We start from the raw sequence: 26,765 nt of genomic DNA on the forward strand, positions 1-26,765 counted from the left end.
CATGAGAATCACTTGTTCGCCCCATACAAAATGCATTAAGTTATGCATTTCGTGAGTAAATACATATTTCGTATCATAAACAGGTTGTTTATTAAACCAAGGCCAGTGAAAAAGTTGATTGTAGGATACCGGAGATTGCCGACGATCTCCGAAGATGACGATTTGCCCACGAACGAGGGGGGCCAGTCAGTGTGTGTTTTCTGTGTGCGAGCGTTTGTGTTGAACTGAGCGGAGGTGAAGAAGAGGAGGATGAAGCTGGGAGCGGAGGATGGGAGGAAGAGTGGAGTAAGAGACAGGCTAGCTGTGTATGAGTGAATGAGTGAGTGAGAGAGAGAGGAAGAGGAGAGGAAGGTCGTTTGAGGGACCGAAAACAAAGACTTGAATTTTTGGGGGATACCCTCCTGAACATTACTAACGGAAACTTTCAACTTTTTACCCGCCACAGCGCAGCTCGTAGTGCCCGGAGCCGGCTTTGTTTCACGGCAGGGGTGTCTACAATAAATGAAGGAATAAAATAGATCCCGATCGACCTTTTCTACCCAAGCGGGGAATACCCTGGGACTGATTTTGCTAAAGGTTACGAGAGAATGGCGGCCAATATGTACCGGGTGGGAGGTAAGAAATGTTTTACATTTTTAAGACACCCCCTACAACGTGATTGTTCGTTTCGACAGCAAGGTGGCTAGCTAGCCGCTAGCTGTCTGTTCGGTTAGCCGCTAACAAATGCTAGCACTTTCCTAGCGTCCGTACGTGCGTCCACTCTTGCATGGATGAACGTCAAATGCATTAAAACAGCCAGCAATGTAATGTGACTTAGCCAATGGGCAAATGTAAATAATTCAAATATTATGACTTGGTTTCTACTCTGATGTAATTAACGTTAGCCGGTCACATTCCTTGGTGGATATAGTACACCATGCAGTGTTAATATATGGAAAATAATAACTTTTCCAACAGACTGGCTTGATATCCCGACTGGTTTCATCCACCAAATAGGTTAACTAAACGTTTCGTCACCGCGGGCGTCTGCCGAACAGCTTACACCGGCAGTTTTGTAGATTCTAGAGTTTATCGAATTGTATTTGCAGTTGCAAATAAGCGAAACAGCCATAATTTGTCACATTTTATGACGTGGAATCTGTACATATGGTAACGTCCTGAAAGTGAACACAATGTTGGTTAGCAGTAGATGCTAGTTGCTGAGTGGTCAGCCTCCAACTAATCCTAGCGACGTCTCTGGTAGCTTGCAAAAGCTGGTCGGTTAGCTTTGACGGTGTGGTGGGTTAAATTCATTATCGCCTCCGCCATATCACTTTATATGCAAAGGATAGCGTTAGCCGTGTTAGCTAACTTTAGTTGCTAAGTTTGGTTAGCTTAGCGCTCCCACTCGGTACATGTCGGTGAAATTACTTCTTGAAATAATGGGAGAGCGTTTTACTAAGAGTGACTACCTCGTCTTATACCTTTCGTGTTGTAAAATTCGTTATTACTTAAAAACACCGTCAGGGGAAACGCATAATCAACGTTTAATTTATGAAAAAGCTGGACTAAGTTATGTTAGCTAACACTAACTTGGTTCTAGTGTGACAATCAGTGAGGCAGTCATTCATACATGCATTCATTTCATTATGTGGGGCTACTTTGCCACCGGCTTTCCAGGCGACACCATTATTGTGAAGAGAAATGAAACCGCCGGTTTAGACGGCCAGCTAATACTGCCTAACCTCTATTTCCCACTTTCACTTATACTTCGATTTGGACGAGACTGTACCGGTACTTTACTGTGATCTGTGCCCTCGTCTTGTCAGTGCTTGTGACTGATGTTTATTGTCTCTGAGTATTAATGACAGAATTGGCACTTGGTGTACCTATTTCGAACATGGTTTTGTGGCGGCAGAAATGGCAAAATTGTCAGTGTGAAAGGTTTCTAGAAGACTATTTGCGTCATGCTGGTTAAACACTGCTCTGTATATGTTACACAATTCTGTGCTCAATGTGGACACTTTGATCGAATGTTATAATAACGTTCTGCAGTATAAACCAGTTTCATAATTTAAGTTTGCATTTTTTTTTCATCGTGCATCATGTTTCACTTTGTACACTGGACTGTATGACAACTTGATGAGTCTGCAACAGTCAGTTTGACAGTAGATAGCAACAGCACCGCTTGTCTGTGTTAGCGGCAGACTGGTATATCAGGTTGATATTGGGCTTTCTGTGAAGTGTCAAATATTTATTGTAAACACAATTGCTCAGAGTCTCTTCCAGTTTTTCTATTCAGGATGCAAGGTATGTATAATGTATGGCTTACTGACTTCTTTTGTAGCGTACCTTTATTAAATGTTAAGGGTTGTATAGTTCCCTATTCTCGTAATTTTCTCCCCTGCTGTTGTGGTTTTTCTTTCTGTAATATGTGTCATTTGCATTCTTCTCTCTGATGTCATGAACCCGTGTGAGTGTTGCTGCCACACTAGTTGGCGTCCTTCAGTGTGGGTGGTTTACTCTGCGGCCCACCCAGTTGTAACTACGGAAGATGCAGAAGAAGCATAAAGAATATTTGTGTAGGGGTTTCTGTGTAGCTGTGTTAGATATGTAGTGGAAGCTAAAAATCGTGGTACTTTTCTTGAGAGTTCTTAACCGAATCGTTTTTTAAATCATTTACAAGTGTCCCAGAAAGACCTATTAAGTTTGGAACTAATTCTAAGCTTTTTTTTGTTTTTGTTTTTTTACAAATAAAGTGATCTCAACACACTTGTGTACATAGTGGTGATGAGTCAATGAAGAAAAAAAAATCATCTCATGCAAACTGTCATGTTTTGGTACATCAGCAGCATAAAATGCTGTATTGGAACATAGCAAAATAGTGATTGCAGTCAGTTGGCCTGCTTTCAATTGATTAGAGCAACAATTAAGTGATTGATCAATTAAAAAAAATTAAAACCTTTGATGACCAGTATAAAGAATTTTTAAACATTTGATGTTTCCAGTCACTCAAATGTAATAATGGGTTGTTTTTATGTCTCACATTACATGAAATTCAGTATCATTGGGCAAACTGAACTGTTGGCATTTTAGACATTTTTTCACTTATTCAATGCTTTATCGATCAAACCATTGAAAAAGTAACAATTATGAAAGTAATTTTTTGTTGCATCCCTCAATCAGTTGCTTGTTTGACCTGCAGTCTTGTAGTCATTGTACAGCAGGTCAGCTGAGCATGCTGAAATGTGAAACTTGTATAAAGGCAACCATATAATTCAATATATATTAAGATTAAGGCTGACAGCATTTCACATTGATGCGTTTCAATTGTTTCTAACAAAGAATTTTCCAGGATTTGGGTATGTTGTTTGGATACTACCTTAGTTTCAACTATATTTTGGTTAGGTTTATGTGACATGGCTTCACACTGAAATAATCTCTGTGCATTAGATGTGTAAAAATGGACAGACACAAAAGCTTGCTGCTCAGAGCTGTGCCTCAGACCATAATGGTCTTCTGATATGTCTGTCTCATGTACAGTCAACAGACATCCTTGGGGCTCCATAAAGCTGCTGGGTATCTCGGGCAAAGTAGTACTTTATGCCAGCTTGCTGGATCGTGTGTATGCAGTAGAATTTCCGCAGCAGGAATTCAGTGTGATGTGGCAAATAAAATGTTACATTGTAATACTAAGTCATATTATATTGAAGTTAGCAACAAGCATGTGATTATGTCATGACCTAGAAATTGATTTTTAAGCAGCCCACTTGGTAACAAGGTTGTGTTCAATAAGGATTTCTGTTGTTGCAGAAGACTGGTGCAGGCGGTTCTGTATGAGTGAGTGCCTATATTACCAGTCCTCCAGAAGTACACAGTGTTCAGCTTGCGTGTGAGATCATTATCTTCCCCAGAGATTAGTCAAAGGGCTTCCTCCTCTTCATTCACCCTCAAGCACCCGGCACACTGCGCCACTCCGGCTGCATATGTCCACAACAAACACTCCCAGCTTCCACAGCAACACCTCAGCAGACACCATCTTTTTCTTTTACCTGCTGATACTTGCATATACATTAACATATAGCTTTTCACAGCCAGCATGATTATGTGGTGTGTGTTTTTGCCCCCTAGAATGGTAGATGGTGTAACCTGACCAAAAAATATTCACATTTTGAAATGTCCTGTAGACTATAGCCAGACTTGAAAGAGCCTATGAATTTCTCCATTTGCATCATTAAAACACGAAATTGTATTAAAATTAGATCTTTTTTTTGGCGCAAGCTTCTCATATGCCATGTTTTAGCTATAATTCTTGCATTATTTACAGTATGTATTCCAAGTTTTTTTTTTTATTATGTTTGGGTTTTATTATTATTATTGTTATTATTCATACTTGTATTATTTTATTTATATTATCATTATATCAGTGGTATGAAATGGTAATTAAAATCACAGAAATATTTCTTACCAGTTATTTCTGTAGTAGTAGTTATCATGACAAGCCTAAGTATAGCCATCTAGTTGGCTCCATCTCTGTATTGGTTTGTTTATGTTAAAATATTCTTGATTGATCATGATCTAATATTATTAGATTTCCCACCCCTACTGTGAACCCTGTGAAGTCCTCTGGCTTTATTTTTTTTCCCAGGGATCATTGATCCTTGAGCATCTATTTCGTTGAGATAGACCTGGCCTCAGTGATGATGTAACTAGACCATTTTGACCCACTGGGCAAGCGGAAGAAATGGAAAGCTCGAATAAAAGAATAAATCCCTCCTTCTACCATCACTTTGTCTCTAGAGCTAGAATTAGTCATGTCAGGCTCGTGAGAGTGCAGAGCCCCTTTTGGTGCTTCAGCCATTGTTATGTAATGTGGTGCTGTTGTGTTCCTTCGCTGTGAACAGGGAGGTGATGCTTCTCTGGTTGGAGCCCGACTCCTCATCACTGTGCTAACTAGAGCAAGAAATCCTTTCCTTGTCTGAATTCTTCCCTCTCCATTTCTGCTTGTGGCGATGCATCAGAAAGTCCTGATATCCTCCTGAGGCTCTCTGTCCTTGCCTGCTTGTGGGAGGACCAGATGGAGCTTGACGTGAAGCCACGCGTCTGTGTAGAATTGCATCAAACAGTACAAGGAAGCCCTATGTGTCTGGTAGTGCTGTGATGAATGATGAATGACTGGCAGGTTTGATCAATATGGTCTGTTAAAGCTGTCAGTAGCTGGAATTGAACCCATATTCACAGTTATAAAATCTAAATAATACAGTAATTACACACCTCTTGCAAAATAAACCCTTTTGAATTAAGAATTAATTTAACAGACTGTTTTGCATAAATGAAAAAAAAAAACCAAACAAACAACTGGATAAATTACAGCTGCAACTAAGCCACGTTGCAGTGTTACGTTACAGTATTACCTTACAATTCGAAGCTGTTTGAAGGGAGTTGTATTTGTAAACAGGCATTTTGGATCTTGTAGAACGCTGGGTAAATGAAAAAGATTTCAGTTAAATCCAATTTTTCAGTTTAGTGATCTAATAATGATTTTTACAATCCTCAGTTTGACCTTTGCACCCATGCATGCTGAGCCAACACAGCTAAACATCAAGCAAGTACAGCAACACAAGGCATAACTTAGTAAGCCAGCCAATTATACTTATTAGCCCAAGAGCAACCAGTCCTGCTCAGTATTTGTCTTGCAGCCTTTTATTTTGCAAAGCTCTTGCTAACAGAAAAAAAAAAGCCAGTCTGACATTGACTCTTGTCTGGCCTCATTTTTTGCTCACACATTTTTTTTTCCTCTTCTCAGCCTCCTCCATCAACATCCTCTTTGGTCTTCTCACTTCTATCATGATGTTCATAGAGGCTGCTGATCCCGCTTTTGTTGCCCACTCAATCAGCTGTGGTTCTGGTGCCATTTCCAGCACCATTCCCCACCAGCTTTTTTTCCCCCTCTATCCCCCTCCATCCCAAACATGAAACCCTCCCACTCCTGGTTTTAAAAACCCCTGTGAGAGCGATGTAAACACTGTCCTACAAACAGAGTCAGCTTGCTGCATGGCTAATAGAGCTAAGCAGAAGTTGAGCAGCCAGAAGACATCAGAGGGGAAGCCAGAAAACATTTGCTCTATAAAATATGACCCAGTTCACCAAAATCAGTGAGATTTTGCCCTCTGGGGTGGAGTGGCTGAAACAGCATTCAGCCTGTCACAAATAAGTGTTCCATCAAAATGATTTTGAAGCTGCTATTTTAAGATAAAATAGTTTTAATGCTGAAAGGTAAATACAGGTTTTGGTGTGACATGCTGCCGTCCAGATAACATCCTTTTCACATTTTCTTACTGCGTTGAGAACGAAAAGTGCCTCCATAGATTAGTGAAGTTACAGCATTTCTTTATAACAGGATTTACCTTGTTACTATACCTGTCAGCCTCCAGCCTTTAAGACCTTCCAGTTCAGTGTCTTTTTTTATCTCTCCATTACAAATTGAAGGCATGTTTTTGATCAGTTTCTTTTTAAATTGAGGCCAGTTTTTGGAGCTGTGATGTGTGGGCATGTGCTGCATGTGTGGACTGAATGTTGACTGCACTGCAGACTGCTTTCTCATCTGACCATTTTTGTGCTCTTGGCTAGCCTATTGGCCTCTTGACCTTTTGAAGTGACTTGGAGAAGTCTCCTGAGCTTTTCTACATCGCAAACTGCATCTTGTTTACACTACAGCTACAACCAGAGCCAGTAATACAGTCGCAAATTACCTTTTTGTGTCACTTATAACTTTCTTTTGGTATATGGCTTAGAGATATTTAGGCTCTGTGTTGAGTACAAGATGGCAGAGCAAAATCTCAAGCAAAATCATTTTAATGTATTGATTGGCAAATACAGTTCAAGAAGGCTTGAGCTCAGAACTCATTATTATGACTCATTATTGACAGTTGTAATCTCTCTGGTTGATATGGTGACACCTTTGTTACTGATAATGAACAGCAAATGTGGTTTAACACTAGAAGTCACAGAATTCAAAAAACAAACTCTTGTCCTTTTAATAAAGAAGTCGAGCATTAATTGGCCTTTTTCCATAAACCTGATGTGAGTTTATGCTGCACACGGCATGAGTCTGAACAGCAGGGTACAGGAAAAGAAAAAGAAATTTAAAAAAAAAAGAAAAATTTGTTATCTTTCTGAGACTTTTGAGGTGTGCAGCCTGTCACCTGCAGCTCCTCATCTAACAGCTCACTCTGGCATTATTCCCTTCAGTATTTTAAACTGACCCACTGTCACAAAAAATGCAGAAATTGACTGCTGTCTGTGGGCACATTTTTGATTAAAGATAGCACTAAGTGCTAAGCCCTCCCCAACACACACACACACACACACACTTCTGCAACAGATGGCTCAGCCCTCTGCCACCTCTCCATTTTTCACTTTCATGCAGTAGATCCATGTGTCATGTATGTTACTCTGAGAGAGAAAAGGAGGAGTGGTATGACTAATGCGCACCATTAAGAGGCTAAAACCCAAAATAAAAAAATGGACGGTTAAGATAATAACAATAGTAGAAACTAGATAATATAAATATATGTAATGTATAGATACTGTTATTATAAAAATAGAAGTAATAAATAAAATGGTAAATAAATAGTAATCGCAACAGTGAAAACTATTCGCCTACTTTGTCTCTCTGTGTTGCTCAGAGAGAGAAAAGGCCTCACTTTGGACATGTTCTTCAAATAGTGACATGCTATTTTTGTAACATACCATACATGAACTTTGAAATTAAAGTCAGAGTCAAAGATAACTCCAAGATTTCTTTCTTCTTCATTTGAGTTGAGTCAGAGTGCATTTATTTCGTAGGCCAGTTTCTCCCTCTGAGCTTATGAACCTCTGATCAGCACTTTGTCTTTATCGTGGTTGAACTGCAGAAAGTTTTGTGGCTTTCAGGTTTTTATATCTAAAATACTGTTAACAAGTCAGTCAGCCTTGTCATTGGGACACACGGCTACGTAGAGCTTAGTTTCATCTGCATAGCCTCCTGATGACACTGCCTAGTGGTAGCAAATGCAAACTGAACAATAACGATTCTAAAAGTTATCCTTGTGATACCACATAGGCAACCTTGTGGTGCACAGTTCAGAGAGAGTTGTGATCTATTCATGAAAAAAAGTTTTCTTCCACAAAGATATGAAGTGAACCACTTAAAACAGTGCAGATAGATAAGATAAGATGAACTTTATTGATAGGCCAACTGCTCACCTAATCTATTGAAAAGATTCTGGTGATAGCAAAAGCAGGAGAAGAAGCACTAGAACTGAAAACTTGTTGTTGTCAATATTTGATCTTATATTGTTTACCACCTTAAGTAAGGTGAGCTCAAATGTTTAGACTGAAATCAAATGTTTAGATAAGAAAAATGTCTACTAAGCATTCGCTTTGACTGTTATTGTTTATTTAGTCAAAATAAAGAACACGGTGAAGACCTGGTCTGTTTGGAATGTGTCCTGAGATAACTTTTATGATATGGCACTATGTGAATCAAACTGACATGAATTAAGTCCTTTCAGAGTTTTTTAAAATAAACTTTCCCAAAGTAAATAAATACGGTAAAACACAATTTGTATTATTGTTTCCTATGCACAGAAAAAACAGCAACAGCAGATCTAAAACCTAAAAGCAGAAACAGTTTCCAAATGTATCCAGTTATTAAACACATGCACAGACGCACCATTGACATTTTCATTATGGTTTGATCAAAGGAGGAGCATTGCTATTGGTTAGGGATTTCATATGCAGAGTGCTGCCTAATACTAGTAAAAACACTTGCCAACGTCATCTAAGACGGTGAAAAACAAAACAAAAACATCTCCAACAAGAACTTATCCAACTAGTTAATTAACTGAACAAAGATGCTGAAGTTTTCAGTACCTAGCTTAATGTTTAATGAGCACTCGTTCGTGGAGAGTTGAGCCTTCCATGAACCACTGTGTTGTCATTTATGGAAAGCTCTGTACGTTCTTTGGGCGACAGTCTGCAGTAATTCTAACATTCTCGCACTGGCTTCCACATCAGATCAGTTGGTTGTGCAGGCTGGTTAGAGAGCTTTCCTGAAGCTCACATTCCAATAGTCCATCCTGAACTGGAAGGGTCTGGCACTCCTAAAAGCTTCTCAGTGTTGTCTGGACAGGCATACAACTAATGAGTGAGTTCCTGTCCATCAGTTAGACTAAACTTGGCATCAATTTTGGGCTGCTGTAAAATATATTGTTAAATCATTTTACACCAAAATGAATATGCATTTTGTAAAAATGGGTAAATGCTAATCCTGCTAAATGATAGACTGTTGGCTCCTTTCCCTCTGGCAGTAGACAAGTTTGTTTGACTTTTTTTTCCTCAGACATCATCTACTCACCTCATGCTGGCAGAAAAGTCAGATGAAGTTTCTTTGTCCACAAAACACGGTTGTGGATTAAGTCAATATATTCACTGTAGCCACAAGCTAAAACTGCACAGCGCACCATGCCTGAAGTGGGTGCACAAGCCAGATGTTTGTGGGTTTTTTTGTCCAGTGTGAAATGGGTATATTTACTGTATTTAGTATGTATCTTATGAGCTGTGGTTTTCCCATTGACGTGTAGTTCTCTGTGCACAGGACATCAACCTCACCTTTTCTTCCTGGTTATTTTTTCTCCCCCAGATTATGTGTACTTTGAGAACTCCTCCAGCAACCCTTACCTGATCCGCAGAATAGAAGAGCTCAACAAGGTTGGTTGTCTCTCTTTCTTCCTTAAGTCTCCTATGATTCCATTAAAAAGGTGTTCCTGTAATATCTGGTTGTGTTATGCTATTCTATTGTATACCCTAACCAGCCTGTGTTTTCTCAGCTCATGCTGTATATCCTAAAAACATAATTCTGAATTGCTGGTGTGTTAAAATTGTATATTAGGTTCCGGTTAAGACACTGTACACACACTAATACATGCACCATTTCTTTGTCTTTCCTGGACACAGCTTGTTAGCTGTGTGCTGTAATGACAGGACATTGGTATAGGAGCCACTTATATAACAGCAGCAGCATATGACACAGGCTTGTTTCCCAGTCAAGGGATTAAGCTCATTTATGTAACACTCTTACATTGAAGGGCTTGTGTTGAGCACTAGGAGGACTGCATCGTCCTGAGTGCTAATGGCTGCTGAGCGTAATGAATGGATAGTAAGAGAGTGAGCAGCCAGCTCTCCAACTACAGGCTGGAATGTGGAAGCAAACTGTGTGCGTGTGAGCTATCAGCAACAGCACACACACGCGTGCGCACATGTGCCTTTGCTGTTCTGTCTCCTCTTACGATTATTGTCAGTCCATAGAGAATGAACCCCTCATCATCAGCAAACCTGAAGTACTACTATTAGGTGGCAACGTATCTTATCCTTCTTGGTAATGCGAATATACTTCTTAATACTTTAAAATCTGCAATATTATGATATTAACTATGGAGAAAATGGGTAAAAAAGGAACTTCATCAGTAGGTGGAAATGGCTTGAGAACACTAACCTTCAGAGAAGAGAATGGAGGGGGGATACATCACGCAAAATAGTAGATGTGACAAAGCACAATTATCGTTAAAGGGCAACAAACTTGATGGCAGCTTTGCATGGGGCAGATGAGAAAACAGACTTTGCTATCTGCAGGAATTGCTGGTTTTGATAAGTGACTGATTGTTATAGATGTAAGGCAAAACCTTCGGCTTACTCAAATAAAAATCAGAAAACCGCTGAAAAATTAATGGTTGCCACAAGATTTTGGTGGGTTATAACAGTGATGGTTAAACCAATGCTTTATTGTGGTGCTAATGCGTGACCTCTGACTCTCCACTTACAGACAGCCAATGGGAATGTGGAGGCGAAGGTGGTGTGTCTCTTCAGAAGGCGAGACATCTCGGGCAACCTCAACACCCTGGCTGACAGTAATGCCAGTGAGTAGCAAGCATCTCTTGTTCTCTGCAGTGTGAGAGCAGGTGTGATGTGACTCGTTGGCTCTAATGAACCCGTTCTCATTGCATCTCACATAAAAGCCTCAAAGCACCTCCTCAGCATTTATGTTGTAAATTGTACCCATGGCCTACTTCCAGGCATAAAGAAAGACCAGCACTTTTGTCAGAACTGTTTTTACACAGAGAACCCACAATATGGCTGTAAAGAAGAACCGTCACTATACCGGCTCTGCGTTGTTAGCCTGAACAAATCAACACTTGGCATTATGCTGTCCCGATATGGGATTTTTAGATAACATGCCAACACTCCAGCATGAAAAGAGGGACAACAACATGTGTTGCATTATGCCGTCTCACCGTTTTTACACTGACATTGATCAGGCTTTGTCGCTACCAAGCTTAAGTGGCTTCATGTTATTTTAACTCCATTTTTACATTTAGTCTTGGTCCTGTGATCAAAAGTTCATGTTGGTTTAAGTCAAATTAACTCAGACTTGCTGATTTTTCATTCCATTTTTAGTTGACAAAAACTCATGCACATTTTAATCATCAAAGGATTAGTTGACTTAAATGTTCCCACGGCGCCTCACGTTGGCCGAGTTCCTTCAAGCTGGTCTTGTTCACTGTTGGTGTACTGCTGGAACAAAGTCACAGAGAAGATGGTTTCAACATGCGGGAATTTTAAATGTGGAAGTTAGCCTGGTAGCAGCGTTGAATTGTGAGTTTTGACACAGAGGTTGGCAAAATATATTGATTCACTAAACTCCAAGGCTAAATACTCTTGAATCACCACTTCCTGTTATCTTTTCACTGGTGAATAAAGTGATGACAGAATAAAGTGAATCTTGGCTGTGTGCGCTCTGGTACCTGAACTCGGCCAAAGATCATTTGTGAAGACCCTTCACTCTGTAACACCACTGTACAACCGTAAGTGTAGTGATTGTTTCTGTGGTTTCAGCAGCAACACAAAACACATCCATGATCACATCGTGTCAGTTCCAGGAGTCTTGTTCTCCCGGTTTAACCTTTGCTTGAGTTGTATCAGTCATGATCAGTGTTGAACCAGGACCAACAGTATTTGGATTAAGAAGCTTGTGGGGTGTAAAGTCAGTAGTCTACAGCTGTTATTTGAATGTGTCACATACAGTTAATCACCATTTCACATATTCTTCTCAGCTCATTTTAAGATTGTGGGATGAGCCATTTCTAATAATGATTATAACAGTAATAATAATATTGATCATGTCTAATAGATTTTTTCCCCACTGGTATTGTCTCGGTATGTGGTGACTGCCCCCCCAAACTCTGATTTAGTCGATGAGCCCAGTCTCTGTCTTGTGTGTGTGTGTGTGATCAGAGAGCCAAGGAGGTGGGAGGGTGGAGGTAGTGGGATGGTGCTAATGGCATGCAGACTACTGAAGCCTGATCACATTCAGTCATTACCCCACCCTGACACCAGCACCAGCTCCCCCTCCCTCCTCCTGGGCCGCAGTGCTCCAGACAAAGACATCTACACTTGCGCACGCACACACGCACACACAAATTACACTTCAGAATTGATGCATTGAGGCTGCTTTTTTTTTTCCATTGTACTCAGCACCACACACACATGCTGAGCGTTTACTGGACTGGACTGAAGTATGAGATTTGTCTCAATGCAATGCTTATGATCTTACCATGTGTTGTCAGTGAGTCTGCTAGCCTTGACATGATATTTTCAAGATTTTTTTTCCGTCCACCTTACAAAAAAGGCTTTGCCTAATAAGATTTTATAGGTGATAGAGTGAGATGGCTTAACAGCAGCATAAAATTAATTTAACCTACATATTTATGGTGCTGTTATCAATGTAGTTTTTCTTCATGCAAAACATGAAACTCCAACAGTAGCAAATGCCCTCATCTTACCATTTCAGCACCATTCAGGTGGTTATAATAATGATGCTTTGGTTATCATAGACAGTCCTATCACCATACACACTTAATCGTTTTGTAGCACAGATGCACAATGTTGATCAGACCAATAAATTACCAGCCAAAATTATAGCTGTTTAATGGAGCCGATGATGTAAAGCCAAGTGCTTTCATTGACTCACCATGCACAACATAAGATTAGATAAGATAGTCTTTATTGTCACTGCACAGTATGCAATGTAATTGAAAAACATTTTAAAAAAAATCTGCCTAGGTAGCTCACTTGGATGAGCATGTGGCCAAGTTTCAGTACCAACCAGAGGCCTTTTTTTCCCCTATCAATTTATTTTTTTTAAATGTAACAGTTGTGATGTTTACTGTAGAAATATGCCATTTGTGAAACAAAGTGATTTACTTGGAATAGGTGCTTGCACACATTGACACTCTTAGCACCTTGTCAGATGACATCATTCTGTGGCTTCCAGGAGCCCTCTACATTCACACTTCTACTACATCAACGAACACAGCAAAATTTTTTATCCTGTTTAGGTTGTCAAACTGAACTGTGCAGCTAAAATATGGTTCGCACAATAATCAACAACAACCATGACTGCTGGGTGTTCTTTGGTAAAGCTCATTTTTATGAATATACATTTAAAGTCCACCCAGCTGTGTCATAGACACAAAGTGATGTGTTCGCCTGAGTCGAAAAGAGCCTGTGGCTGTTCAGTCTGGCTTCATTTCGCCCGTTGAGATCCTGTAACAGTGATGAAGAAGTGAACCGGCGCCTTCTCACTGCTGCTGATCATTTGTACTGAACCTCACTTTATCCGCCTCACTTTTTTCCATCTCTGTTCCCCTCCTCTTCCTCCTCATTGGACACACATACACACATCATTTCTTTGTGGAGAACAAAAGGCCCTTGATCTGTCCCTGAGGGCCACAGCACACAACGGGTTAATTCTGACTTGCCTTGTGTCTTTGTCAGAGCGAAAGAAATGTGTATGTGTGTTTGTCTGAAGGAGTGTATTGCTGTTGTGCTGTGTGTGCTTGAAGTGTCTGTCGCTTCTTCTGTGTCTATGTGGTTTCTTCTCTTTGTGTGTGTGCGTGCGTGCGTGTGCGTGTGTGTGTGTGTGTGTGTGTGTGTAGGGAGTTGGGGGATACGTGTTGGGGGGGGGGATGGGCGCCTCAGGTTTGTTACACAGGGTTTCCTACTTTGTCTGGCAGGGACTAGCCGGACAGGGGGAGGAGGAGGAGGGTAGGGGGTTGAGAGGTTAACAGAAAAGGGGTGTAGCTTAAGGTACCGTCCCTCTCACTTGCTGTCTCTGGCAGTGTCTCTCTCTCTCTCGCTCTCTCTCTCTCTCTCTCTCACTCCCTTGCCCTCACTGACAGGGTTTCCTGTGGCTGAGTGCAGGGGCGGAGTCCACGCAGATGGAGCGATATAGTCCCTCCCCTCCAGCTTGCAACAAATTACTCACCCGCCTGAAATTAGGAATGCGCAATCTAGTGGCCAAAAACACACACACACACACACACACGCTCTCACAGCTGCCTATGGCTTAATTTTTTTCATGTCTCTTACTGGCTGGGAAATATGGGTGTCACATGGGTGTGGTGTTGTGAAACAGTTGCACAGTTTTATAGTAAATCCATGTAATAACTGTCTGTGGACTTTGTAGTAGATGGCAAGAATCTGGTATGTTTTAAATTCATACATATCATGAAGAAGTTTTGATTCTAGAAGTCCACACCAATGAGCATTCAGGACTACTTGATTGTTCGATAATGTTTGAACTCTGTCCTGTAAAGTGCTTTACAGAGGATTAATAAATTATTACATGTTGCAATAGGAAGCGAAAGCAGTAAAAGCAGCAAAGTAAGAAAGATATGAAGTCAGAGGACAGTAAAATACTATAACATGAAAGTATAGTCTAAAAGTATGTCTATAAGCATATTAGCCTGAGGATTGAGGCCATGTTTGGACAGACATGGGAAGGGCGCCATTTCACTCATGACAAATTTGCAGGTAAATAATTTTACTTGTGTACAACTGTAAATGCAAGATTTCCACCCAGATACACTCTGAGGTACTGAAATTTGACTCAGATTTGATGGGGTAGATGATGTCAGGGTTTTAAACTGAGGTGCAGTGCAGTTTGACAAACCATCAGACTCACTGATCTATTGCTCAACCTGGATCTGTGGATTATATATTTTATCACATCTCACCTGCACCTGAAGCAACATGCCCCTACCAATAGCAAAGTCTGTTTCAGGTGTGATTGAACCTGGCAAGGCGAACTGGAAGAGAAAAGTTAGGACATGGGGTCATCAATCATTTATAAGACTGTGGACAAGTCATCATCTCTGTGAGACAGGGACATAAAAGAAAGTGCAGTGACAGGTTCCACATTTATGACTACTAAGTGTCCTAAGAGGCTGCTCAGGACCCAGCAGTAAAAATTGTGGGTATTAACCAAAGCATGGGTTTGCGTCATACCTTCATTCAATTCCTGCCAGTACACAAATTGCAACTTTTTGTTGTCCCCATAAAAATAAGCAATCATTTTATTCATGTGTTTGACCTAGATCAGGTTTTTGTCTAATCCAGCAGGTCATATTTAAAGATTTTAATTTTAAATTAAATTAAGATTAAAGTGACATATTTTGTCATTGGAGGGAACTCACTCCAACGAAATTTGTTCTCTGCATTTAACCCACCCAAGTGACGTGCACACACACACAGCAAACCCGGGGCAGTGGGCGACCGCGTGCAGCGCCCGGGGAGCAGTGGGGGTTAGGTACCTTGCTCAAGGGTACCTCAGCCATGGACACCGGGACGGGGAATCGAGCCAGCGATCCACCGGTTACGGGTCCGACACCCTAACCGCTGATCCACGACTGCCCCACGACTGAATATTTGAATTCAATATGTCCTCCTTTGGGTTTTTGACAGTGTATGACATTTATTGATGTAGAAAAACTGTTGATACTGATGTGTTTGTGTCGTAGGAGAATTCGAGGAGGAGTCGAAGCAGCCGACACTGTCTGAACAACAGAAACACCAGCTCAAACACAGAGAACTCTTCCTGTCTCGACAGTTTGAATCCCTACCTGCTACTCACATACGGTACGGCTTTACAAACAGCAGCTACTGATGGAGCTGCAGCTCAGTTTGAATCCACACACCTGCCACACACAGTTAGGACTCCACTGCTGGGTAAATGGTCCATGCTGTTAGCCATTCTCCGCTCTCCGTGCACGGGCCATCCCATTTTATATCCTCTTTAGAAAGAGTTGTTGCCCATCCTGTTCACCTCTTGATGAATGACTGTTCATGTGATGCTAACAAACCAAAAGTAGCTGCATGAGCAACAGATGTGCTTATTATTCATGATCATTTGATTAGTTTTTCCATGCATTTGTCATTTAATGTGTCGACATTACATTATCTATAGCTATATATACTAAATATGGTATTATTTGAGCATGTATTCTTACATACTTTTTCAAACTTTTGAAGTCTAACTGAAATAGAATGAATCTGAGTGTTGTGTATTGTAATTTAACATCAGTGTTCACCGGTTTCTACAATGGGTGGAACAAAATAACAGGAACACACGATGATACAAAGTAATTTAATACAGCAGCTCCAAAACAGTCACTACTGGATTTGACACCCATTTTAACATGTGTATGGGGCAATTTTACTTCATTATACTTTATCAGTTAATATATTGTTAGTGTTCACTAAGCGTAGTTGTTGTGTTAGCTAAAATGTCTTGGTTCTTATTGGTCGTGATCTTATAGTATTGCATGTCCTTGTATGAAAGCTTTATTTTAACCTCGGAGACATGCTCCTCTCTGTCTCCCCAGGGGGAAATGTAACGTCACTCTCCTCAATGAAACAGACGTCTTGGCCGGCTACCTGGAGAAAGAGGTGTGACACGCTCGCACATGCTCATTTGTCATCAGCAGGTTGCTTTGGTGACCATTCAACCTCTGTTTTTAGTTGTCACATTACAAAATTAAATATTCTGTAAAAGAGTTGTTGAAACAAAGTATGTTTGGCAAGCGGCTGTAATCTTTCGCTGTGTGTTCTGTCCAGGACTGTTTCTTCTACTCATTGGTGTTCGACCCAGTCCAGAAGACCCTGCTGGCGGACCAGGGCGAGATCCGAGTGGGCTCAAAGTATCAGGCAGAGATCCCTGACAAGTTAGCTGAGGGTGAGTTAGGGACAGAAGCCTTATAAATGTTTCCTCTAATCAGTTGTTGCTAGAACTTTTTCCACCTTTTTAAAAAAAAAAATAGAAATAAAACAGAAGGAGTGAATAGTTCCCCCTTGTCTCAGGTGAATCAGACACCCGGGTCCAGGAGAAGCTGGAGACCAAGGTGTGGGACCCCAACAACCAGCTCAAAGACCCTCAGATCGACCAGTTCCTGGTCGTGGCAAGGTAACGCTCCCATACCATCTGTCACCCCCCTGCATCATCACATCGCCACATCCTGTTGCCATGACAACTCCTGACTCTTCCATCTGCATTTCAGTGTTTCTGGAAGAAGTTCATAATTGGGCAATAAATTTGATAATCTCTCATGGGAGAACATATATTTGTCCATGGTTGATTTGTGCAACATCTGTGGTTTGCAGCAGCTTGAAGTAAGATTGAATAATTGTAGTATTATGACACTGAAGCCAGTGACTGATGCCATCCAGTATTGGAGATGATTATTTCCACGGCATAGACACATCACACACTAGTGGTCGACCATGTATGTAGAGAGTAAGGTGGCTGATATATATCACCTTTGTTTGTTTATTCTTGTTTTTGCATCAGATAAAATTCACTAAGAAAGGAGACACGGTGACCTTGAATGAACATTTAATATTATTGTCTGCATTGTCTGTTTGCTTAAGTAGTCATGCACTCTGTCTTGAATGCACTTAATTTACATTTCAAAAATATATCAATTAAATAATATCCACAGATAATCAAGAAATAAGAGAGAGAGAGACTCGGAAAATAACTTTCACTGTCTTCCCAAAACTGTCCTGAAGCTTATGTTTGTCGGCACCTTCTTTTACAGGCCATAAAGCCAATCTATGGCTTTACGGCTGCCAATATTATTGGCCTACCAGTTGACTTCTCCACATACATTGGGTGGTGATATGCATCTTTAAAGTTAGTTTGCAATCCATCAATAAAAAGACATAAGAAAAAGAAGTGGGGAATACACTGCGTTGCCAAGTTAGTTAGTTTGATGTATTGTAGCACAGAGAAACACACATACATGCAGAGGGAGACACGTGTCCCACTATTCCCCAGCACCCACTGACGTCTGCCAGTAGAGTGGCGAAACTGACACAAGAGGGGAGTGCTTTTATTGTTTGATAGTGGTCACCCTGAACAGGCTCCTGCAGACAACTGTGCCTCCTGAGCACAGGTGTGGGCTGATGCTGATTAAGTGGGAATGCCAGAAATCAGGCAATTTAAAAAAAATACCTCAGAATATGAACTCAGCACTGTAGTTTAGCAATGGAATGATGAGATTACAATAGTGTTTGGTGGTCTTGTACTGTGTTTTTAGTCAACACTATAGTGAGTTCGCTGTTGGAAGGAGTCATTATACTGTCCATAAATTGGTCCATGAGCCAAACACTCCATCTGGTGGTCATTGAATGAACATTCAGCATTAAGCACATAAACCCATATTACTATACCACTACCGTACTAGTATATCCCATTTGCAAATGTGGAAACAACAGTTGAGTGATCAGTATCTTGTCTTATTCTTTCAGAGCTGTGGGGACGTTTGCTCGTGCACTGGACTGTAGCAGCTCCATCCGCCAGCCCAGCCTCCATATGAGTGCAGCTGCAGCATCCAGAGACATCACACTGGTGAGACTACTGACTATCCTTGTGTGTTTGTTGCCTTGTTTGTCTGTATAGTATGACCAATAAGGCCCAAATGTGTCACAATTCTGCCCAGATTTGCTCTTTTGTTAGCTTGTATCATTTATTGCATCACCAAACATCATCAGTTGTTTTGGTCTAAAGCTTTATATACCATACACCTGCAGTATAAACCCTTTTTCAGCCAGAGCTCATACCTTGGTTTGGTCATTCTGCTCATCAGTAAAAATCCATCATTTTTGGCACACCATGTTTTCTCATCCACTCTATGTCATAATGAGGCTTTAAGTAGTAGCAGTTTTTTTTTGCTTTAATAAGCTGGTTGTGATTGTTGAACTGCTGTTTTCTGTGCAGACACTGAAACATTTCTTCAAAGCTCTTAACCAGCTTAGCCTTTTTGTGAAGTCGGCTGCACGTCCCTTATGATTGCTTACAAATAACTTTGTTTCTGTGATGTGTATGTCACTTAATGTAACTTCTGGGCAGTAAATTTAGCCACATTTGATGTTCATATTGTATAATGTGATAATTTTTTCACACTACTTTCTGTTGTCATAGTTGTGTTTAATCAATTCACCTCAAATTAACTGGTGGTACTACATTAGAGTAACACTGCTTGTTTTACTTGATTCAGGCCCAATCAAATTACTTGATACCTTCCCTGCAGTCTGTGTTTAGAATATAAAAGACTTCTAATGGTAATGCATGTATATTATGTAGAATTACCCACATAAGAGGGCTGATGTCTGTGATGATCAGCCTTTCATGTTCCACCACTTGTCTCTATTTTCTCTCTGCTCTCAGTTCCATGCTATGGACACATTGCAGAAGAACAACTATGACCTGGCCAAAGCCATGTCGACCCTGGTTCCTCAGGGGGGGCCGGTGCTCTGCCGCGACGAGATGGAGGAGTGGAGTGCCTCCGAGGCCATGCTGTTTGAGGAGGCTCTGGAAAAATACGGCAAAGATTTCAACGATATCCGCCAGGACTTTGTGAGCTTTTCTTCTCATCTCTTCCTGTTGTGGTGGATGCCTGATTAGTGGTGACACTGATATAACATTTCAAGTATTCATTGTGGATACACGAGTTTAAACTTTATTGCAAAAATGTGACATTTTGGGTCAGTAGTGTTTTCTTCCTCTCCCTCAGCTGCCCTGGAAGTCTCTAGCCAGTGTGGTCCAGTTCTACTACATGTGGAAGACCACCGACCGCTACATCCAACAGGTATTTCTGCAATAAGACCCCAAATACCAAAAACGCTGTTTGATTTGGGTTCAACTGCATGTTTCCTCACAAACTCATTTCCCATTGACCGTTTGCTTTGTCAGAAACGGCTAAAGGCAGCGGAGGCAGACAGCAAGCTGAAGCAGGTGTACATCCCCACCTAGTGAGTATTACTGTCAGCACAACATGCCTTCTTTGAGGTACAGCTGCTGTTACAATAACTCACTTTTTTTCTCCCCCCGCCAGCACCAAACCCAACCCCAACCAGATCATGGTTCCAGGCAGCAAGCCTGGTATGAATGGGGCAGCAGGCTTTCAGAAGGGACTGAGCTGTGAGAGCTGCCACAGTAAGTACACATTTTGAGGAAGGAAGGATTCCATAGGGATGTTTCTGTGAGTTGCAGACAGGAGAAGAAGTTTGAGAAGAAAAAACTTACTTACTAACTAACTTATTGAGACATCTGTCATAAGTTCAAATCTCTCCTCCACGTACATACTTTATATTTTCCCTCTCTGTTCCTTTCTTTTCCCCTCTTTCGTCATTCGTTTTGCTTTTGCTCTCTTGTTTTCAGTGAGTCTGTTCAATGATGCTTAAACTCCAGTGTCACTAAATTAATTTCGAATAAAAAAAATGGCAGTTCGACACGGATCGGTAGCATCAGGATTGGGAGAGTCGGCTGATTCACGTTGACCCAGACACATGGACCATGGCTCATGTCACTGTGTCAGTCTGAATGCGGTTTAAGTTTAATTTACATCACTGATGTCGAATCAAGTGAGGGAACTGAACACAGACCAATGGCAGTAAAAGCAATAGAAGGCTCAGATTTAACTGGATTAGAATGACTTTTTATCAATTGTGAGAGCACTACATCCAATTATTAAAAAAACAGAAGGTTTCTGTGTACAGTTTCACTGTGACACTGTATAAAACATACATTTAAAACACAATGCATTCAATTCAGTGCAATACAAAGACAAGATATTTAAACTTCAAACAGATGGACTTTACTGATATTTCTTTTTACGTTACCAGCACATCTCTTAGGGTTGGCTGCCTCCCCCAGGCGCCCAAAACAAACTGAATTCATTCAGACAAAGTCAAACAAGTATTTTCCCTCCGCTGAACCTGTCTGAGAAGATTCTAAATGAGAGAAAATTTGTGAAATTGACAAACCTTTTGAAAACATCTGTTTGAGCCACTTAAGAACAAATCTGCTGTGTGGCTTATAGAAAGATGAAGCTTTGAATTCCAGATGTTTAAAAGGTGTATTGTTCAGTTTAATAATTACTTCCTCTTAACTGTGTGTGTCGACTTAGAATATTTCAGTTTCAGTGGAAAAACTGGAATAGCCAGTTTTTGCACTGAACCGACTTTGGTGTCTGGTGTAATCTGCTTCTTAACACTGGTTCTCCCACCAACAACCCAGCGGCCCAATCTCCTCAGTGGTATGCCTGGGGGCCTCCCAACATGCAGTGCAGACTGTGCGCCTCCTGCTGGAACTACTGGAAGAAGTATGGAGGCCTGAAGACCCCCACACAGCTAGAGGGCGCTGCTAGAGCTGGCTCTGTAAGTCTTGTCCTTGGGCCTCATGAGCTTTAGTAATGTTGCTCATATCAGTCAGTACAAAATACTTTTGCAACGGGAAGACTGGAGATACAATATGTCTCAGGGTGAATTCGATCTCTCATGGTGTTCCTTCTTCCTCTGTGTGCAGGAGTCAGGCCCCCGCAGTCACATGACACGCCAGGAGGTCCAGGGCATGTCGCCATTCACCCGCAACGAGGGGCGAGCCAAACTGCTGGCCAAGAACCGCCAGACGTTTATCTTGCAGACTACCAAGCTGACCCGCATCGCCCGACGGGTGTGTGAGGACATCCTGCAGCCTCGCCGCGCTGCACGACGGCCCTACGCCTCCATCAATGCCAATGCTGTCAAGGCCGAGTGTATGTGCACGCACATCACGATTCTCTGACTGGAGTTTCTTGAATGATGCATGTTATAATGAGGTTAGACAGGATAAACTGTAAATTATTCATTATTTCTAGGTGACTATGAAGTTGAGGTTTAGGATGTTCAGTTAGCATCACATAAAGTTTTATATAGTATTATTTCTTCACATCTTTAAATGTACTGCGTAAACTATCAGGTGAAATAATCAGATTCATCTAAAGCGCATCGACAAAAGTTTGATTTGACGTGTGTGTATCTCCAGGTATGATCCGGCTTCCCAAAGCCACAAAAACTCCTCTAAAGAGCAAGTTGGTGCCTCGACAGTCACTGGCCACCATAGTGAAGGATTTAGGTAAGAACGTGTCATGTGAGCCTACTTGAGTCGGCAGGTCTCTGAATCCTAAACAGCTTTACAGGAAGTGCCTTATCTGTCCTTCCTCTGCAGCCATTTCAGCTCCCCTGAAACTGAAGGCCTCTCGGGGACCTCCAACACCCATCAACAGGAATCAGGCCAGCCAACCTCGTGTGCCCCAAAGCCTGCTGGGAAAGAGAGGCTTTGACAGCGTCAGTATCTCTCTCTCTCTCTCTTGCACACACACACACATCATGTTTATTTTCTCTGGAATCAGTCAGTCATCTTGCTTGGTGTGCAGTTTATGGCCTAACGTTGTGATTTGGGAGGTATGTGCATCCGCCTCTCTGTTACCCGCTGATACCCCTGACACCCTCCTCTCTGTAGGTCACATAGACATTATGTGTTTTTTGTCTGTCTGTGTATCCAAGACTAGAAATAAGGGTGTGACATACATTAAAAAAAGAATCCCCTGCTGTATCGAACCAGGTTGTGTGGCTACATGGTATGCATTGTAACCACTAGTCCACCAGACGCCCCTCCTGACATACATTCGATTTGTGTCATCCCTCAACCGGACTTCTAAGAAACTTCATCTGCTGTGGCTGAAACAAGCCATGTGACGTCCCTAACGTGAAACTTTCTGCTCCCCTCAGACTAAAAGAAACCAGCTGAAAGCAAATGTTCAGAAATCTTTAGGCTGCAATCTACAATTTTGATACAGGCCTTGGTATTTGTCTTTAAAGTGAATCAACTTGGTTGGTTTGTTGGTTCACCCTCCTGGTCTTTCACTGATTCACAGGCTACAGGGGTGCCCTACCCAGCCAATGGGAGGCCGTATACTTCAGGTATGAGGACCACCTCTCAGTCGGTCATCAAGCGACAGAAGGTCAGCCAGGGGGAGGCACCCAACCCTGTGGTGTTTGTGGCTACAAAGGACACCAGGTACAATTAACTGCCTTAGTGTTATCATTATAATCCTATTGTCTTAATAATGTCACATGTCACTTTTGACCCATGTCCATGTGTGCTGATTGTGTTTTCATCATTATGGATGCCAAACTCAGTGGTAATGTATTCAATTCGATTCGATTCAGTTCAGTTTATTTACATAGTGCTCAGTGGTTAGCACCTGGGTTTGATTGGCAGAGCCCGTCTGTGCACAGTTTGCATGTTGCCTGTGTTTAGCATCAAAAACATGTATGTTAGCTTCTGTTCATGTGTATTTGTTTGTATGACGCTGTCTCAGAGTTGATCCCTAAAGATCGTCTGCTCTGTGCCTGCTCAGGATGGAATAAATGCAGACAAGTCCTTTCATATGCGTTTTACGGTGTACAGGTGTGTGCGGGTGGCAATAAACTTGATTCAGTTTGAAAGTAGAATGAAAATCTGGATGAGTATACACCACAAGACAAGAGACACTCCCCACTGTGTCTCACCCCAGCAGTCTGATCAAGTACCATTTACAAAGTTCTTTTATTTGGTCATATTCATGCTGTTGTCTTGACTACATGTCTCAACTACATGTTACAGGTCCTGTATTCATGAGTCTAAATGAAGTCCAAAACGTGCTGGTGTTTCAATCAGAGAGCTGATTGAATCATTGCTTAGTCTTGTAGATGTCGCGGCGGATGAGGTGAAGTACTGGACTTGCAGGTCTTTTTAAAATGACGTTCTGGTGCTGTCTTCCAAGGGCTCTGAGGAAACACTTGACCCAGTCCGAGATGCGTAGAGCAGCGAGGAAGCCTCATCTCCTGGTTCGGATCAAGCTGCCGCTGCCTCCCCGCTCCCTGGCCATGCCTCTGCTCCCCTCCAGCACCAGCGAACCCATTGTTCTGGAGGACTGAAGGACAGGGAGTCTTTGGGGGTCTTTCAACAGGACATGAGGGTCTGGCGGGAGTTTGGGAGGGTCTGTGCTCAGGCCGTCACTTAGCAGGCGACACAGTATGCCATACCAGTAGTCTTTTATTTTCCCTCTTTTCAGTGTCATTTTGCTTTAGTCCTCTGTTACTTCTTCCCAAAAGTTGTGTCCAACACACACACACACACACACACACACACACACACACACACACACACACACACACACACACACACACACACACAGGCACTCAGATGACTGTACATTTCCATCATATTTAACACACAGATCAACACACTGACACTCACACAACACCTTGGGCTTCTTAGTATTTTATTCCAGATCCTGATTTATTTTGCTCCCCTATTCAATGCCACCTGTTTTTAAATGTAATTTAAATCCAACTATTTCTCATCCTGAAACAATGGTGATAAAGCACACTTTGTTTTCCCTCCATGTCTCTATTTTTGTGTAAATATATGCATTGTTTAAAGGGTGACACTCGCAGTACGTAAGGAGAATGGGAGGGGGGGGGAGGCAAGGGGAGGTTGGAATGGGAGACTTTGTGGGACAGCTGTAACAGGCCCAAGATCTAATTTGATGTGAAGATTACACTCCTTCAGTCCATTCCAGCAGGGAACAGTCTGACTGGCTCATTGTGCACATGTTCATCGGTCAAGTTGTTGGCAGAGCTTCCCTCCACCCGTGTAAACGCACAGTGTTTATCTCTCTGCCACCATTTTACATGTCAATTTTTACCATCGTCACTCAGGCCTGTCGCCTGGGGGGGGGGTTAATAAACAGGCGTCAGTCCACCTCATCTGCGCCTTTTAACATCCTCCAAACCCCTCGGGCGTCAACACAGTTGAGAGAGAGCACAAATCAAATTGAGCGGTGTGAATGTCAGAACGAAACTGTAGACAAAGTGAGTATAGAATGTAGAGTGGATCAGTTGGAAGGTTGTATCAGTCATACAAAATCAAAAATGACGCCTAGTAAAATCAGTCTCAGGGCTGTACCTAACCATTACTGCCATTCCAAATTAATCTGCCAGTTACCTTTGATTGATGATTACAGTAATTGGTTTCTTTTGATCAACCAGTAGATAAATATCCAGTCACTCTTTTTACTATCACGTTTGAATTCAGGACTGTAGAGCCGGAATCCTGTCTTACTACTTACTAATCCTGATATAACTGTTTAAATTTGTTTTGTGCTCACTAGTGCTCCATACGGTGTCCACCTTCCTATCACAGTAATGATTTGAAGAAACAAGGGTTGGAGTTGCAGTCAAGCTGCATGTCCCGTCACTTGACTGCTGTGCTATTATAGCTACCTTTAGCTGGTTTGAAGTTCCCCGGCTCCTGTTCTCTTGAGCTCACCTCAGGAAATTTGAACAGGCCGTGTGGAATCAAAGGATCACTACTCAAATCATTATTGGAGTCTGTAGGTTTTCTGTGTGGGACTGGTCATATGTCACCTTTAAGGAAATTCAGATGATTGTGGTTATCATGGAGGTTACACAAATTACTGTGAATTGCCATGATGAGAGAACACATTTGGCTTTGAGGTATGTTTGATTCTGCAAAAAAAAAAAATCCAAAATTAAGCCATAATGTGCAAAAAAAATTAATAAATAAGTGAATTAAAAATAACTGTTTTTTTAAAAAAAAGCTTGACATCTGTAGTGAGTGGACACTTTCGACCCTGAAATAATGTTTGGACTAAAGCCACAGCGTTTCTGACATTGTACTGTTTGTTAGAATGAAACTGATTGCAATTTTGTGTGTCAGTTGCTAAAAGTCTGTTATAAAGCAGCGATATGTAAGTGTACAGGAGACATTTAGGGCCAAAAATTCTAAAATTGTTACGAATTGCAAAAACAAGAATCTGGGATTAAAATTGTACTTTTTCTCCAGGTATCCGTTTCATTCAGAACTTTTTCCCCATCTGGCCGTAATCCTCTTCTGTAAATGTCTGATGATGTTTTTGATTGTGATTGGGTATTAAGACAATGTGAAAGGAACCTTCAGCTATCTCAGCTTTTGCTTTGTTAATTTCAGTTCCCCTTGTTTGTATCATTATGAAAGGGTGAGTACTAAAAAAACAAGTTGTTAATTGGATAATTATAATGCCTGTGAATCCCCACAGCACTAATGGGTTACACTGGTCTTATAAGCAAGTTTGGTCCCAATGTGGGCTTTGTAATATTTCTCAAAAAAAAAACAAAAAAAAAAGTATTGAATTTGTAGCAGATACTAATCTGTGTAAAGAATGGTGGAAACTGGCATATTTTAAACTTTTTTTACATCGGAAGTGTGAAATTCAGCTCCAGTACTGTGGAGATGGCTCTAATAGGCTGCTGTACATGTGAAACATTGCTCTCCTTCATAGGGTGGGAGGGGTGCTCATTTGAACGATGGGGGGGGGTGACATTCAAAAGGGACAGGGTCCTGATTTTTGTATGATGGAGAGACAAACATGCTACAATTGAAACTTTTTTCTCAAGTGTTTTTTTATTCCAATGTCTCTGTATCCTTTAATGTATCTTGATAAGAAAAGAAATAAAGATTTTTTTTTTCTTTGTGGTCA

General features: G+C 41.4%; 1 protein-coding gene across 3 annotated transcripts; it reads left to right on the forward strand.

The window, feature by feature from the left end:
• Positions 1-144: 144 nt before the first annotated feature.
• Positions 145-26,765, forward strand: mta2 (metastasis associated 1 family, member 2). 3 transcript variants are annotated; one of them, XM_046380516.1, is made up of 19 exons: positions 145-285; positions 446-615; positions 9,665-9,732; positions 10,844-10,937; positions 15,879-15,996; positions 16,743-16,806; positions 16,975-17,092; positions 17,218-17,320; positions 18,667-18,766; positions 19,586-19,774; positions 19,932-20,006; positions 20,111-20,169; positions 20,253-20,353; positions 21,437-21,576; positions 21,725-21,953; positions 22,223-22,312; positions 22,406-22,524; positions 23,115-23,257; positions 24,006-26,765. In XM_046380516.1, the coding sequence occupies exons 2-19, from the start codon at positions 588-590 to the stop codon at positions 24,157-24,159; spliced, it is 1,992 nt and encodes a 663-aa protein (XP_046236472.1). In that variant the 5' UTR covers positions 145-285; positions 446-587; the 3' UTR covers positions 24,160-26,765. The 3 variants fall into 3 exon arrangements, with proteins under 3 accessions (XP_046236472.1, XP_046236470.1, XP_046236473.1); XM_046380514.1 differs by having other exon boundaries at positions 209-615; XM_046380517.1 differs by lacking the exons at positions 145-285; positions 446-615 and adding an exon at positions 8,928-9,169.

Source organism: Scatophagus argus, chromosome 23, assembly GCF_020382885.2.
Source record: "Scatophagus argus isolate fScaArg1 chromosome 23, fScaArg1.pri, whole genome shotgun sequence".
NCBI lineage: Eukaryota > Metazoa > Chordata > Actinopteri > Scatophagidae > Scatophagus > Scatophagus argus.

What these genes read in the sequence shown, in the direction of transcription:
- mta2 (XM_046380516.1), top strand. Translation starts at nt 588, where the DNA reads ATGGCGGCCAATATGTACCGGGTGGGAG. An exon ending in GAGCTGTGAGAGCTGCCACA is followed by an intron (nt 20,354 to 21,436) that starts GTAAGTACACAT and finishes CCAACAACCCAG; the next exon opens with CGGCCCAATCTCCTCAGTGG. An exon ending in GAAAGAGAGGCTTTGACAGC is followed by an intron (nt 22,525 to 23,114) that starts GTCAGTATCTCT and finishes ACTGATTCACAG; the next exon opens with GCTACAGGGGTGCCCTACCC.